Consider the following 15,310-nt stretch of genomic DNA (forward strand, 5'->3'; position numbering starts at 1 on the left):
AGCAGATGGGGTTGGATATTAGACTAGTGCATTGGATTGGAGACTGGCTATCTAATAGGTATCAATAAGTTGTGTATGGGGGGAACGATATCCAGGAAAGGGAAAGTCACTAATGGAGTGCCTCAGGGGTCTATTTTAGGGCCATTACTGTTTAACTTGTATATTAATGATATTAGTGAAAATTTGGATGGAGATATTCAGTTGTTTGCAGATGATGCAAAGTTGGGATGAACCATGAAGTTTTAGTGAAGATGTTGTGGCCTTACAAGAAGACTTGAATAAATTGAGTGATTGGACATGGAAATGGGGATGTGAGTTCAATGTTGCAAAATGCAAGGTTTTAAAATTTGGAAAACAAAGATGGGATGCAGAATTTATGCTTGGTGAGGATACATTGTTGGAGGTGGAGGAAATAAGAGACTGGGGGTGATAGTGGATAAGGATCTAAAATTTAGGGACACATCGCCAAAATTGTGAAGACAACACAAAGACTTCTGGGAATGATACAGAGGACTCTGAGGTGTAGAAGTAAGGAGATTCTTGTTCCGTTGTATAAGGCTTTGATTAGGCCACATGTGGACTATTGTGCCCAGATTTGGTCACCTGGTTTTCAGAAGGACGAAGAGATGTTGGAAAGGGTCCAAAGGCAACTGACTAAGGTAGTTTCTGACCTCTGGAATGTCGAGTATGAGGAAAGATTGAGAAGATGTAATTTGCAGAGTGTTAAGTTCTGAATGAAACTAAAATTGGATTAATTTACGTTTCCTTCAGACTTAACATGGGGTTACATTTTGAATCAATTATTGATATATCAGAATATACTAAACTCTTGTAAATTAATGAAATATTACTAAACTGAGAATCTTTCATTTATTTTGTTATAATGTAAAGAATAAGAATTGCTAAATTGCTTAAATCTTACTGCTTAGTGTAAGTACTTATAAAGTGCTGGGGGAAAGCGATAATCTGATTAAATAAAAGGTGGCCGGAATTGAAACACATGCAACAAAGAGTACAAGTGCACCCTTTTCATAAGCAAGTAGTCCCCCCCCCCCCTCATTCATTCCGAGAATCACGCTAAGGATTCCGTGTGTGGCGCTCAGTACTGGGTGACGTGAAGTGATGCTAAAAAAATGGGAGGAGAAATCGATGACGTAGTGTTAACGTGTGGCGAGCAATTTAAAAAGTCGTGCAGCGCCAGAAAAAAAAAAGGGCTCTTACTCTGAGGCTTGTGCTCTCTTACGCTCTGGTTCTCGTGCGGTCTTGCTGTTGTGTGTGGAGCCTCCTCGTTTCCTGCGGATTCGAGATGATGACTGAGGAACTTTGCCTTGGATTTCCCAAAAATTTACCAATCGGCGACCAGCCCAGCAGAAGATATTCACCAATGCTTACGGAGATTTCGTTATGATGTTGAACCAGTTCACCAGAGAACAAAGTCTACTTATTTTCGGAGTCAGAAGTCTGTGCAGATCGAACCTTTGAAGAATGCCTCAGAAAATAGCAGAAGGAACGTGGAGTCGAAAGTATTTGTCCTGACGAGATATGTGAGGTGGCAAAATAGTTTCCCCAGCAATTGGTAACGTACAGTCTAGTTTTTTTTTTATGTAAATGTGTGCTAGAAGGATATCTGCAAATTTTAGGAAGGACTCTAGAAATTGTTTCTTTTAATGATAGAGTAAGTTGTGAAAATTATAAGTATTTTGTGAAAGAAATAGAACGAGAGCACATGGAGCCTAGGAATTGTGTCTTTTAATGATTGAATAAGTTATGAGAATTTTGTGAGGGAAATTGTATGAGAGCACGTGGAGCTACATTAGTAATTCAGTTAAAAAATGTCTTTAATATTGATGAATAAGTGTGATCTTTCAAATATAAGTCGTAAATCATAAATGAAGTTCTTTGTCATACATGCTAAGATAGATATAGAGAATCTGTGAAATTAGTGCTCATTCATTAGCAATTGCAGATTATTTAATCAGAGTGTATTCATAATGTGTAATATGTATCAATTGAATTAAATGTTTTGTTCTCTTTGTTTAACTGATGACTTGCCTGATTTTCTTCTCTGTTGCACTTGCTCATAAAAATACAGACCACAGCAGGAGATTAACTTTTAGAGAGGCTACATGACAGCAAACATAACCTATAGTAATATAAGATTGTAAGCTAAACTGTTTCTCGTTCCTTGATTCTACATTCTTTGGTAATCTAGGATTCGGAGTGGCGCAGTAAAAAAAATAAATTTTCTCTGAATCCGAAAAAAGGAATTAGAACCAGTGTAGAGACAAGGGAGTTGGCACTGACCATTAATATTCCCTTTGTTCCCCAAACCACTAGCATCATTCTTATATGTAAAGATCAGCCAAGAGTAATATAGAAGTTAAGAGAATCAAGTCTTACTAGAGAAGGATTTTTACTAAGGGCACAGATACAAGTACAATATAAGTGTAATTAATATTTATAGAGAACAATACGTAAGATAAATAAAGAAGAAATTAAATATTACAACGGTGACATAGCAAAAGGACAAGACAATAGAAATAGAACCAAAAGGATATAAAAATTTTACAAGAGTCTGGTGGACAGGAGGAAGAGGGGAGATATGATAGAGACCTATAAGTTGGTAAGGGGTTGTTATAGGATTAACGCTGGAGAAGTTTTACATAAAACAGTGGGAGATAGGGGGAGAACCAGAAGTCATCCCTGGAAACTGTATAAAGAGGGTGTGAGTAGGGGAGCGAGAGGCAGGTTTTTTTCATGCAGAGTTGTGAATGATTGGAATGCCTTGACTGAGAGTGTGGTGTCTGAAAAAGGAGTTTGAGTGTGTTTAAGACACGGTATGATGAGTTGTGTGTGATAAAAGGACCTCCCAGATGAGTCTTTGACTCAATGAGGTCTTGGGGCAATAATAATAATATCATCTACTCCCATTGCCTTTCCACATTTCAGGCTTTTGATGGCTTTTCCACTTTAAGTATGTATCCTTGATTGCATGCCTGTTGAGTATTTTATACCACTATGTTCTCACTGCTTGTTTTTCATTTAGTAATTTTCAAAGTAATTACTCCATGCATCAAGGATATCCTTGTCTCCAGTTTTCATGTCACCTTTATCATCTCTAATCCATTTACTCTTTCCTCCATTTCTTAGATTTTTCAACAGTCTCCAGAATATTTTGCCACCTTGCTGATATTTATTTTCTATGTTCTTGCCAGTCTTCCCATGACTTCTCTAAAGCCTTAAAAAATTCCTCCACTTCTACTTTAGGAGAACCTTCTGTAGAACCATAGGCACAAATAAGTCTCATTGTCCAGTTCTCCATTCTGATATTTGCCCACATCACTCTACTTGATATTGCCTGCCATTCAAAATTAGCCTCGTATTGATTGCTGAATACTATAGCTACTCCTTCTTTTTCCTGATTTTTATTGCCTGAATATAACATTTTGTATTTATTGCTTAGAAAGATCTCACCGGTTTGTCTTTTTTGCTTCAGTCATCCCTATTATATCGATCTGGTAATTATCCAATTCCTCAGCCCGCTCCATTTCTTTGCCATTCAGGCTTCTTATGTTGATAGTACCGATCTTGAACTCTGGAGATGTCAAGTTGGAGTGTGTTTCAGGATTTGTTCCAGTAGCTAACTTTTCACTGTTTGCCCTGGTTCCCTAGTGAAGAAGGGCCTTGTTTAACTGGGTGATGCCTTAGCCAGCATGAAATTCTGTCATGTTGTACCATCATTTTAGTTGCGGTTTCAGCCAATAAGAATACAATTTGGTCGCCTAAATCCCAAATTGCCAGCCCATCCTTGTTTGTTCAGTATCCAGGTAAATACCTAACTGCAGCCAATATATTCTATAAATATTTCCATGACAAAGTTCATCTGAAATAGCATCAATAATTTCCCCACTTAGTATACTAAGTCAGTTGGAACACATGCAACTGCTGCTCAACATCCCTTCAAAGTGCACCTTGAAACCCACAGAACACGCTTCTTTTCCTCCTCCTCCATCCCTGCTACTGCTGTATTGTGGAACAGTCTTCCCCCTGATGTGTTTTCCCAGGAATACAACATACAGTATTTTAAATCAAATGTAAACAAGTTGCTTCTTTCCCGACCCACTACCCATATATGGTACTAATGTACTATAGGTTGATCAACTTGTATGGGCTTGACATAAAAAATCTCTAATATTTTGGTCACTGAGTATATATTTCCAAATTTCTAGAATTCAGTTGTATTATTGAGAGAAAGAATAGCATAAAACAATAATCATTATTTAACTAGATAAAAAAAAAATCAATTACAGTAATGTGATCAAGAAGTCGATACTTCTGTTGGTAGCCTTGTGTCTTTATTAGCAACTTATTTTCTGATCTTTCTAGATGTCCATCCATCCACTGAATACCACTGCTTGTAACCACAGGTACTTTCTGTTCTCTATTACAAAGACAAACTGCACCTTTTACAGCATATTTTGGTACAAAGACCAGCGTGCCATTTGCTCGAAGGCAATAAATAATTGCGTCTGCAATGACTACTTCAGGTCCTTTATTCAGAAAGAAAAATGCCTGGAACAATTCTAATGCATGTTTTGCACAGTCTTGGGATGCCTAGGGAAGAAAATTAAGACAGGTTGCAGTAATAAATTTGTTACACAAATCTGAATGTTGAGAAAGAAATAAACAAAATGAGATAAATGAAAAATCACCATCATCATCAAATTCCTGATTTGTACCCTCAAGGGGTGTACAGGATATGAAAGTACTACATGAAAAATTTACATCATTAATAACTTCTTATCTACAATTTTCCTTCAAATCAATCTGTTATTTATCAAGACTTCAATATTACCACATCTTATATTTCTATCGTCTAAGGCACTTTGTACCGTATCAATCCCCCTATTTCTTGGTCTTCCTCTGGGTAGTTTTCCTGCTAACCTGGCAGAGAACACTTGTTTTGCTAATCTTTCCCCGCCCATTCTGTTTAAGTGACCATACCACCTGAGATTAGCTCTGCTAACACATTCCTGGATGCTGACAATGTCAAGTTCTTTCCTAATATCCTCATTTTTAATATGATATTGCCATTGATGCAATCTGTTCACCCATTTAATCTTCTCAGGACTCTCATATCTGCAGTCTCTAGTCTTTGATCAAGTGGTTTACTTCTGACCCAGCTCTCAGATCCATAAATTAAAACTGGTTTGAACACTGTCTTGCATATAGCTAAATTAGTGTTCCAACTAATTTCTCTCTTATTCCATATGAATTTATTCAGTTGACTTCCTACTATGCCAGCTTTGTTGATTCTGTTGTCTATTTCCATATTTAATTTACCATCTTCAGTAAAAATCATGCCTAAGTAACGGAAATGTTTTACATGTTCCACAAGTTCTCCGTTCACAACACAGTTGACATTTTCAACGATTCTACCTATTTTCATTGTCTTTGTCTTTTCATTGCTGACCTTTATACCGTACCTATTACAACAGTTATTCAATTTAGTAAGGGAATCTCGCAAACTTGTAGCGGATTTATTTAGAAGTATAACATCGTCTGCATAAAGCAAAGAGCTGACATTAACATCTCCAATTTTGATATCATGTTTAATATCACTTTCCTTCATAATGTGATCCATATAGATAATGAATAACAGAGGGGGGGATAATTACATCCTTGTCTCACACTAGATTTAACATTAAACCATCTTCCTGTACTTCCTTCAATTCTAACTGCTGATTTACAACTCAAATAAAGACTAAGAACTGCTTGATATAATGCCCCATTTACACCATATAACTGTAGTGTATTGAATAGCTTCTCTCCTGGCACCTTGTCATAGGCCTTTTCCAGATCGACAAAACTTAAATACAGATCTTTATTATATTCCCATGCTTTCTCAACTATTTGTCGTAAACTGAAGATCTGAAACTGGCAGCCTCTATTTGGCCTAATCCAGCTTGTTCTTCACCAAGTTTTTCTTCCACAATTCTTCTCAACAGTTTCTCAATTATACTTGCATAGATCTTGCCAGGAACACTCAGTAGGGAAATACCTCTGTAATTCTCACATTCAGTTTTATTTCCTTTTTTATATATGGGTACTATTAGAGCTCTACTCCAATCATCAGGAATTCGTCCCTCTGTCCAGGCCTTCTGAACTGCAGTGCAGCCACTGTAAGACTTTTATACCACCATACTTCAGCATTTCTGGTCGAATATCATCTACTCCTGCTGCCTTTCCACATTTCAAGCTTTTGATGGCTTTTTCTACTTCAAGTATGGATATGTATTCCTGACTGTATGCCTGTTGAGTGTTTTTTAACACCTTGCTATCACTGCTTGTTTCATTTAGCAATTTTTCAAAGTAATTACTCCATACTTCAAGGATATCTTTTTCTACTGTTTATCATCTCTAATTCCTTTTACAGCACTCTTTCCTCCATTTTTAAGCTTCTTCAACCACCTCCAGAATATTTTGCCACCTTCTTGATATTTATTTTCTATATTCTTGCCAAAGTCCTCCCATGACTTTTGTTTGGCTAGTTTTACACAGTGTTTAGCATTCTTGCATTTGTCTCTGTATTCTCTAAGAGCTCAAGCTGACTTATTTGCCAGGAACTTTTGATATGCTTTCTTCTTTTCCTTCACTGCCTCTTTAACTTCCTGTGTCCACCATGGAGTTCTAATTTTTCTATCCTTGCAGACAACCTTACCACATGCCTCTCTGGCTGAATCAATCAGGGTTTTCTTCAAGGCTTGCCATTGAATCTCCAAGGTTTTGTTCCTTATCTCAAACTCTTTCATTTTTTCTTCAATAATCTTTGTGTATTTTAGTCTGCAGTTCACATCTGAGAGCTCAACTTTTATCTGCTTTAAAACTTTCTTACATGTTATTCTTTTCAATATGAAATTCAATTTTATCCTGCTCAAGACTAAATAGTGATCACTTCCAATTTCAAATCCTCTGTACACTCTGGTGTCCTGCACCAGGGAGAAAGCATCACTATCAATAACAACATAGTCAATGAGACTTTTCTTATTCCTAGCCTCTTCTCTCCATGTGAATTTGAGCACATTTTTATGTTGGAACATGGTGTTAATAATAACCAGTCCATGTCCTGAGCAGAAATTCAACAAGTATTTGCCATTATTATTAGCTTTGCACTTTTCTCCAAATTTTCCCAAAATATTTTTGTATGTCTGACAATAATTTCCTACTCTGCCATTTAGATCCCCAACAAGGATCAACTTTTCCTTTTTCATTGTATCAGTTGCTTTCTCTAAAGCATCAAAAAATTCCTCCACTTCTACCTTAGTAGAACCTTCTGTGGGACCATAGTCACAAATAAGTCTCATTGTCCAATTCCCCATACCGATATTTGCCCACATCACTCTACTTGAGACTGCCTGCCATTCAAGAAGATTAGCCTCATATTTTGTGTTGAATATTATGGCTACTCCTTCTTTTCCATTATTGTCATTGCCTGAATATAACATCTTGTATTTATTGCTCAGATAGATCTCACCAGTTTTTGTCTTTTTTGTTTCAGCATCCCCTATTATGTCGATCTGGTACTTATCTAATTCCTCAGCTAGCTCCATTTCTTTGCTATTCAGGCTTCTTATGTTGATAGTACCAATCTTTAACTCTGGTGATGATGAGTTGGGGTGTGCTTTCAGATTTGTTCCAGTAGCTGACTTTTCACTGTTCGCCCTGGTTCCCTGGCAAAAACAATGAGGGTCCTGTTTAACTGGGCGACGCCCCAGCCTGCATGAAATTCTGTCATGTTGTACCATCATTTGTATTGGTTTAAGCCAATAAGAATACAATTTGGTCGGCCAAATCCCAAATTGGCAGCTCATCCTCATTCATTCAGTATCCAGGTAAATCTGACATATACACAAATTAATGCATTTGGAGATTACTTCAAGTGTGCTGGCAAGCTGAAGTAGTGTTGCTGTCTTTAAACTATAAGCATGCACTGCTTGTAAAGAAGTCAATGGACACTACAGTGTGAGGAACAAACAGCCATGGTGCCACCTTAAGATGTAGGACCTCTTTCCACTATGACTGCAGCAATCCCAAGGGACATACATTCCACAAACATACGATAGCAATCAATGGAAATTTTGGATCATTCTTCCTGTAGGTATGTAATGGGTTCCTGGACTGTTGTGAGGTGGATGTCCCTTGGCCTTACCTGATGCTCCAATTTGTCCCTCTGATGTTCAACACTGTTGAGATCCATGTTCTGTGGATGCCAGTCAATAGCGTTGTTCATGATGTTCATGTTCACAAACCATGCAGTTATAGCAGCAGCCTTGTGCACTGTCGTGCTGAAAGAGGCAATTGTCAGTTCTATAGTAATGCCACAAAGTTGGAAGCACTGCATTATCCAGAATGTTCAGAACGTTGAACTCTGAGAGGTATCTCAGAGTTCAACGTTCATGGCACAGCTTTCCAAGCTTCCACATCCTACTGTACATGCTCTTTGCACCACTAAAGATGATGTTGGTTCAGGTAACATGAGGCTTGCCTATTGCAGTCTTACCATGGAAATACATGTTGTGAGCCTGCCTCAGTTCTGAATGTTTTTGTGCAGATTCTTGTTCCAGTTAATGCCCAGAACTCCACATTCAATGTGTTGGCAATGAATGGCAGTTTTTGCATATTATTTTTGTAGCATTCTACAGTCACATTTAGAAGAAATTCTTTCTTAACTATTGCATACCGTCTCTGTTAAATGCTGGTAATTAGAGTTTCCTTTAAGCTTCCCTTTTAGAAATAGTAGTTCATAGATTCACACTTTCTTGGATATATGCTGAGCCTAGGTCACAAGTTCATTATCATCAATTATGATAATGAACTTGTGAAAAGTATATGACTTCCAAACATGAGTTACAATGGCTGGCAGATGATTTTTCATCTTGGTCTCTGATGAGAACCAAGATTTCAAAAACCCCTATCATAACATCAAATATAAGACAAACATGCAGAATACTGGGCAGAGTTCATTGTCTTTTAATTAGTGCAACACCAAGAAAGTTATTTTGAAGGTTTCTTAAAAGTGCTCTGGAACCTTTTTTTTTTTTTCCAAACATTTTTGAAACTTTTAAATGTTTCGATAATAAATGTTTGCCTACTGTTATCTTATTATCCTCTCTTGTAAATAATTTTCTATGCTGGGATGTAGACCCCCCCCCCCCCGCCTTTATAAGCAAGGTTTACTTTTTTCGTAAGGAGAGTAAAATACAATACTAATATTACTTATTAAATTACCTAACTATTATTTTATTATGTTTTATTTACTTCATTTCTATTATACAATTTTTTACTTGTGTTACCAAAAATGCATCCATGTTTGCATTGCAGCTTCGTCAGATGAGCGGTTAGCATATCTGCTATCCAGGCAGCAGATTTGAATCCTGCTGTGGGAATGGATGTCTACGATTGTTTTTGGTGTGAGGTTAACTTCATCACATGGTGAGAGACCACCAACCTGTTTATTGAGGACCTGAAGTGCTTAAAAAAATTCCATGTTTGGTCTCTGGAACAAGGTTTCTGGATTATGTAAAGTAAGAAGTAAGTACAGATTTAAAAAAATCCTTAGCCAACCCATGGTACTAATGTACTATAGGTTTGCACCTTTTGCATGAGGCGCATAAAAACAAACAAAAAACAGAAGGCTATATTGAGAATTACAGCAATTTTTCTTTTTTTTGCTTGGTTGGAAAGTATATTATACTTAACATGAAATTATACTCTTGTATTATCCTCATTCTATCCATAAGCATAAGGAAACTGAAGTTTTTGTGCATTTACAGATTTATTATACATACCCTGTGTTTATCATTCATCAAATAACAAGAAGCCTCTGCCTCACTGGTAGATAACAAAGCATTACTATCCTCCTCTCCAATAGCAGCTAAGAGAAGTCTATGAACCTAGAAATAAAAGCCCATGATATGAAATCAGCACATATGAAACATAAAACTCATATCAAGGTTTAATGCATAAGAGAACTAAACAATTTTAATATGTCCATTATTTCATCTGTCACAGAGACATCATCTGGAATATAATATATAGAAGATGTCAAAATGCACATAAACAACATGAAAAATAAGTGGAAGAAATCAAGTCTTAAGAGAGGTACTTTCTGTGGGCACCAGCAAGTAGCCTTGGCTGTTGGGCAGAAGGCCCTTAGGTTCTTTCATAACAAAATTCTTCTTTAGATTTTCTAGAAAAAGTAAGAAATGCACCCCTTCAACTGATGTGCTCAATGGTCAACTTCGATACTAAATCCTTATTCATATCAACACTTGCCTCTGGAAGATTGTCTTCACTATGAGAATGATGTAAAAGAGTTTTTATGAATAATCCACTCAGGTTATTTTATTTGTCAAAAGAGATTTTATGGATAAATTGAAGGTACTGCAATGGGGAGTTCACTCTTTCTGGCTCTCACAAATTTTTATTCCAGAGTACCTAGAAGAAATCCTTTTTCTCATTTGTACAACTTGCCTTCTTTTTAGGCATGTTACATCAATTACATCTTCACTGTCTGGCTCCACCAAGAAGCCACCTTTACCTGCATTTCTAGCAAAAATAATTTATATCTCTGGATAAAACCTCACTATGGAAATAGAAAAGGAAAACAAACTAGCTTCCTAGGCACCCTGCTTTCCCACTCTTTTTCAAGTAAACTAACCACTTCCATTTATCATAAACCTACCTTCACTGAATGTTACACACAACAGCAACTAGTTCACTAACATCATTCTCATAGTGTATGCTCTAAACCATAACAGTCAAGGCAAGAACTTCCAGACACACATCAAGCTTTTTATATAACTGAATGGCTTCCCAGAACGAATTATGCAACATGTTTTTTATTCTTACAAGCCCACCTAAAACAAAACGGTATGGAGGGTTCTGATCCCATACCTCTGAACCAATCTCAAGAATTCTTAAAAAATACAATCTGATGGCTCATTTATTTCTTTCAACAAACTCTTGATACTCATCTTAAAAGATAAATGATCTCCTTTTTCTCTTCCTGGTGTCTACTAAGTTCTTTATGATTGTCACCTTTCATACTTCAGACAAACTGGACATTCTGTGGATAAAAGATTACAAGAACACCAGTCTTGTACATTATTAACAAGAAATCTGGCCTAGCAAAACAGAGAATTGATACAAATCACAATATCCTCTGGTCTGAAACAGGCTTACTCCATGGGTACCATCACAAGTTTGAATGCTTGTTTAAAGAGAATGCTAAAGTCTTGCTCCATCACCTGAACTGGAATAACTGCCTCTCCTTATCGAAGATAAGGAGAAGCAGTTATTACCACTTACACTGTTCTATTTATACCATCACACAGATCTTCCTATTTTAAATAATCCATTGCTCACAATTCTACCTTACACTCCAATAGCCTTATGACCTATAATTTTCAGGGTGAAATATATGGCTATTAAAGTTTAATACTTTATTCATCCTTATCGTTGTGTTATGTTATTCTGTCCCACATTTATGGCACAAGTATCTCTAGAAAATAATAATTTGAACATGTGTTTTTTTTGTGTGTTATGCTTTCTCCACGAAGAATCAGAAATCATGCATTTAGGCTTAAGTGCTGGTTGTAGCTCATGTTAAGGTTTAATGGAATGAAAACATAGCAATTAAAGAAATAAACAGAAATTTAATAGTCTATCATCTAGGAAATGATATGGGAATTTGTCATAATGCACCAAAACAACACAAAAAAATAAGTGGAGGGTATTAATCTATAAGCCTAAAGTAACAGAGACAACCTCTGTGGGCACTGTAGCTTTGGCTGTTGGGCAGGATATCTAAGAATTACTGTTTTCCAAATCTCAGAAAGTTTTACATAACTATATTTATTAAGTTTTTTTTTTTTTTTTCAAATCTGTTGCTGATTCCAAAAAGTCTATTGTGTTTGTTTGTATTCAATGCAGTGTACCTCTCTCAAAACAAAACTCTTCTTTCACGAAATATGACATCCCTTGTAGGTTTTAATATCAGCCACACATTAACCTCCTGTAGTTGTCATCAACCTTTCTTTGAAAAGCTTGAAAGAATAGTTGTTGTCATCTTTAGCCTTGGCCACAACTTTGGTGTACTGCTTTCAGGTTCTGACATTGGATCTCATGTTGCATACATACAGAATGTACATTCTGTAACCTGCATTCAGATATTGCAAAAGATCCTTACATGAGCATTGTTAGATAAAAGAAATCTCTGTAGCAGTCAATCCTCTGTGCTATATAAATTATGCAAATATTATTAAGTATAATAACTAATAATTACTAATTGCTGATAAAGATGCTACTGTCATTCCTCAATACCAATGAATGCAATTGTAAAATGAATGTGTTGCTCAGAGAATGAACTACATTTATATCTTTCGAATATCACCCTACTAAATTTTCCGTTGAAAATATTAAAGAAATATTAATATAAAAAACTACTTAAAATGTTACTGCTTAGCCTCCTGAATTAACTAAAAGACCTAAACCCTTTGGTTTCCACAAACAATACGGTATTATTGTTACACATTCCTATCTAATTGCTACAATGCCAAGAAAAGTAATTGAATCCAGAGCACCTCAGAAAACATGACTAAAACTTTCAAGAAATATAATCTCTGTACTGCCTACACACCATATAATGAAGCTAGTTACAGATAACCTTATCTTTTCCCTAAAGTTCAACTCTTTCAACCTCTAAATTCCAAGTATATACAAGGTTCTTGTTTTTTGACATGTCCTATTATGATCAAACTGGAAGATCTGCCAACATCTGTCTTGAAGAGCACAAGAAATATACGAGGTGGTATCAAAAAGTTTCAAGACTAGCTCTGTTTACAAGAAATTACTTTATTTATCTATGTTTACACACTATCACCTTCAAAATAGTCCCCTTGCATATCACTACAGCGCTCCCAGCATTCTTGTCACTTCTGGAATGTGTCTTGAAGTCTTCTTTTCAAAGCATGTCAAGCACCTTCTGCGATTCGCGCTGGATCTCCAAAATGGTGTCAAAACAGTGACCTTTGAGCTGGATCTTCATCTTTGATAAGAGGGTGAATTCTGCAGGAGCCAAATCTGGTGAGTAGGGTGGGTGCAGATGCGATCATGTTGTTTCTGGCGAGAAACTCACATGTGAGGAGAGCTCGGTGACAAGGTGCATTGTCGTCGTGGAGCATCCAGTTTTTTGCGTGCCACAGATCTGGTCTCTTTTGCCGAATGTCCTTCCTCAGATGCCTTAAAACCTGGCAGTAGAGCTCACTATTGACGGTCTGGCCCCTGAGGATGAATTCTGGATGCACAATGCTGTGAATGTCGAAAAAGACTATGAGCATGCACTTGGTCGAGCTGCGGACCTGCCTCGCCTTTTTCGGTCATGAAGATGATGGGCTCTTCCACTGTGAAGACTATTGCTTTGTCTCAGGGTCATACCCTTACACCCAAGTTTCGTCACCAGTAACGATCCTTGAATTTCACGTTTTTTCAAAACGTGAAATTCAAGGACGTTTGCTCTTTGTTCTAACTTGCTGTCCATGATGAAATCACAGATGTGGTAATGCAGGCGGTCAGAATAGCATCAGTTGCACAGCTCCCGACGTACACAGGACGATGTCTTTTGGTACACTGATTTATGAAGGTAGGTGCTCCCTGTGACTGTGCGTGCAGCCTTGGGCTGCCATCTGTTGGCGTTTTACAAACCTAGTCTCAAAACTTTTTGATACCACCTAGTATACATCATCACAATTATGGTCAGTCATGTCTAGCTGACCATACTTCAGACACCTTGCACAAGAATCACATAGGAAAAAAAAAACTACTATGCTTGAATCACAGCAAATGCAAGCATGATACTTTTTCTTTTCAGCAGCAGATTTTTAAAAAAAACTCAACTAAATCTTAATAAATAATAAATATGGTTGTGTGAAACTTTCCAAGATTTGGGAAACAGTATTCTTAGATCTCCTTACTAACAGCCAAGGCTGCCTAGTAATGCCCACAGAGGGCACTCATCTGAATACTTTAGGCTCTTCTACTTATGTTGTTAAGTGTATTATGTTTTTTATGTTGTATTTTCATATTGTATTCCAGATGATCCCTATAACAAAGATGAAATACTGGAACCATTAAACCTGTGTTTAATTATTTCACTATACTGTGTTTTCATTCTATTTAACCTTAATATGAACTTCAATTGGCACCTAAACATAAATATGCAATGAAATATAAAACTTGAATTATTTCAATGAATACTTCAATTCATAACAACAACAAAAGCAGCTTACCAATATATCAGCATATCTTCGAATAGGTGATGTGAAATGGGTATACCTGTCTAAACCAAGGGCATAATGATAAAATCCATCAGGCAACACAGAACCAGCAGAAAAATATACAGCTTGAAACATGGCCCTAACAGTCACCAAACGAAAGACCTATGAAATTATTAATAAGTATGAGTAATAAAATTAATATTAACTAGTGTGTGTGTGTATATAATATTCCTTATTTTATTATCATTCTTAATCACATGTAATTTAATGCTCCAACATCATTCATTTAGCCAAGTGAAAGTTGCCCATCAGTGGCAGCAATTTTAAGTATACTCCCAGGATATTAAACATTATTATTATTATTATTATTATTATTGTTCCGGGAAACTCCAAGGAGTCGACAGACTCATCGAGGGAGGCCCTAACATCATGTCAAAAACAACTATTCAACATTCACACAGTATCTATCATACCTTGCCTTGAACTCATTCACAGTTGTAGCACCCACAACAGACTCTGGAAGCTTATTCCACTCATTTACCACTCTCCAAGTAAAGAACCTAGCTCTAACACCCTTGTCAACCACGCTCTTGCCCAGCTTCCATGCATGGCCCCTAGTCCTCCCACCACCAGTCATATTATCAAAAATATCTTCTGGATCAATCTTATAAAAACCCTTCAGTAATTTGAATGTCTCAATCATATCACCCCTCCTTCGCCTATCGTCCAATTTCTGAAACCCACAAATCTTCAACCTATTCTCATAAGGTTCATTCCACAGACCTGCTATCATCTTGGTCACTCGTCTCTGGACCCTCTCCACTTCCTCCCCATACATGAATGTAATCTTGCATCCATATTATGATTTATCTTTTCTTGGAAGCAATAGCATCAGTTATGATATTTATTTCTGTCTGTAATGAATTTTGTATGTATGTGCATGTACGCATGTTTATGAGTAACAGAAAGAAGTT

The 15,310-nt window shown here is 36.7% G+C and overlaps 1 protein-coding gene across 5 annotated transcripts in view; it reads right to left on the reverse strand.

Moving 5' to 3' along the window:
• Positions 1-15,310, reverse strand: part of LOC150098127 (DIS3-like exonuclease 1) — a 412,479-nt gene that overhangs the window by 37,862 nt on the left and 359,307 nt on the right. For all 5 annotated transcript variants that reach the window (XM_090406105.1, XM_090406104.1, XM_090406103.1 and 2 more), the window contains 3 exons: positions 14,349-14,498; positions 9,849-9,953; positions 4,309-4,614 (listed from right to left, as the gene is read on the reverse strand). In XM_090406105.1, coding sequence (XP_090262231.1) covers positions 4,309-4,614; positions 9,849-9,953; positions 14,349-14,498 — 561 coding nt within the window. The remainder of the gene's footprint in view (positions 1-4,308; positions 4,615-9,848; positions 9,954-14,348; positions 14,499-15,310) is intronic.

This window comes from Typopeltis vanoorti, chromosome 16, assembly GCF_054136105.1.
Source record: "Typopeltis vanoorti isolate ZY-2024b chromosome 16, IOZ_Tvanoo_1.0, whole genome shotgun sequence".
In the NCBI taxonomy this organism is placed as follows: domain Eukaryota; kingdom Metazoa; phylum Arthropoda; class Arachnida; order Uropygi; family Thelyphonidae; genus Typopeltis; species Typopeltis vanoorti.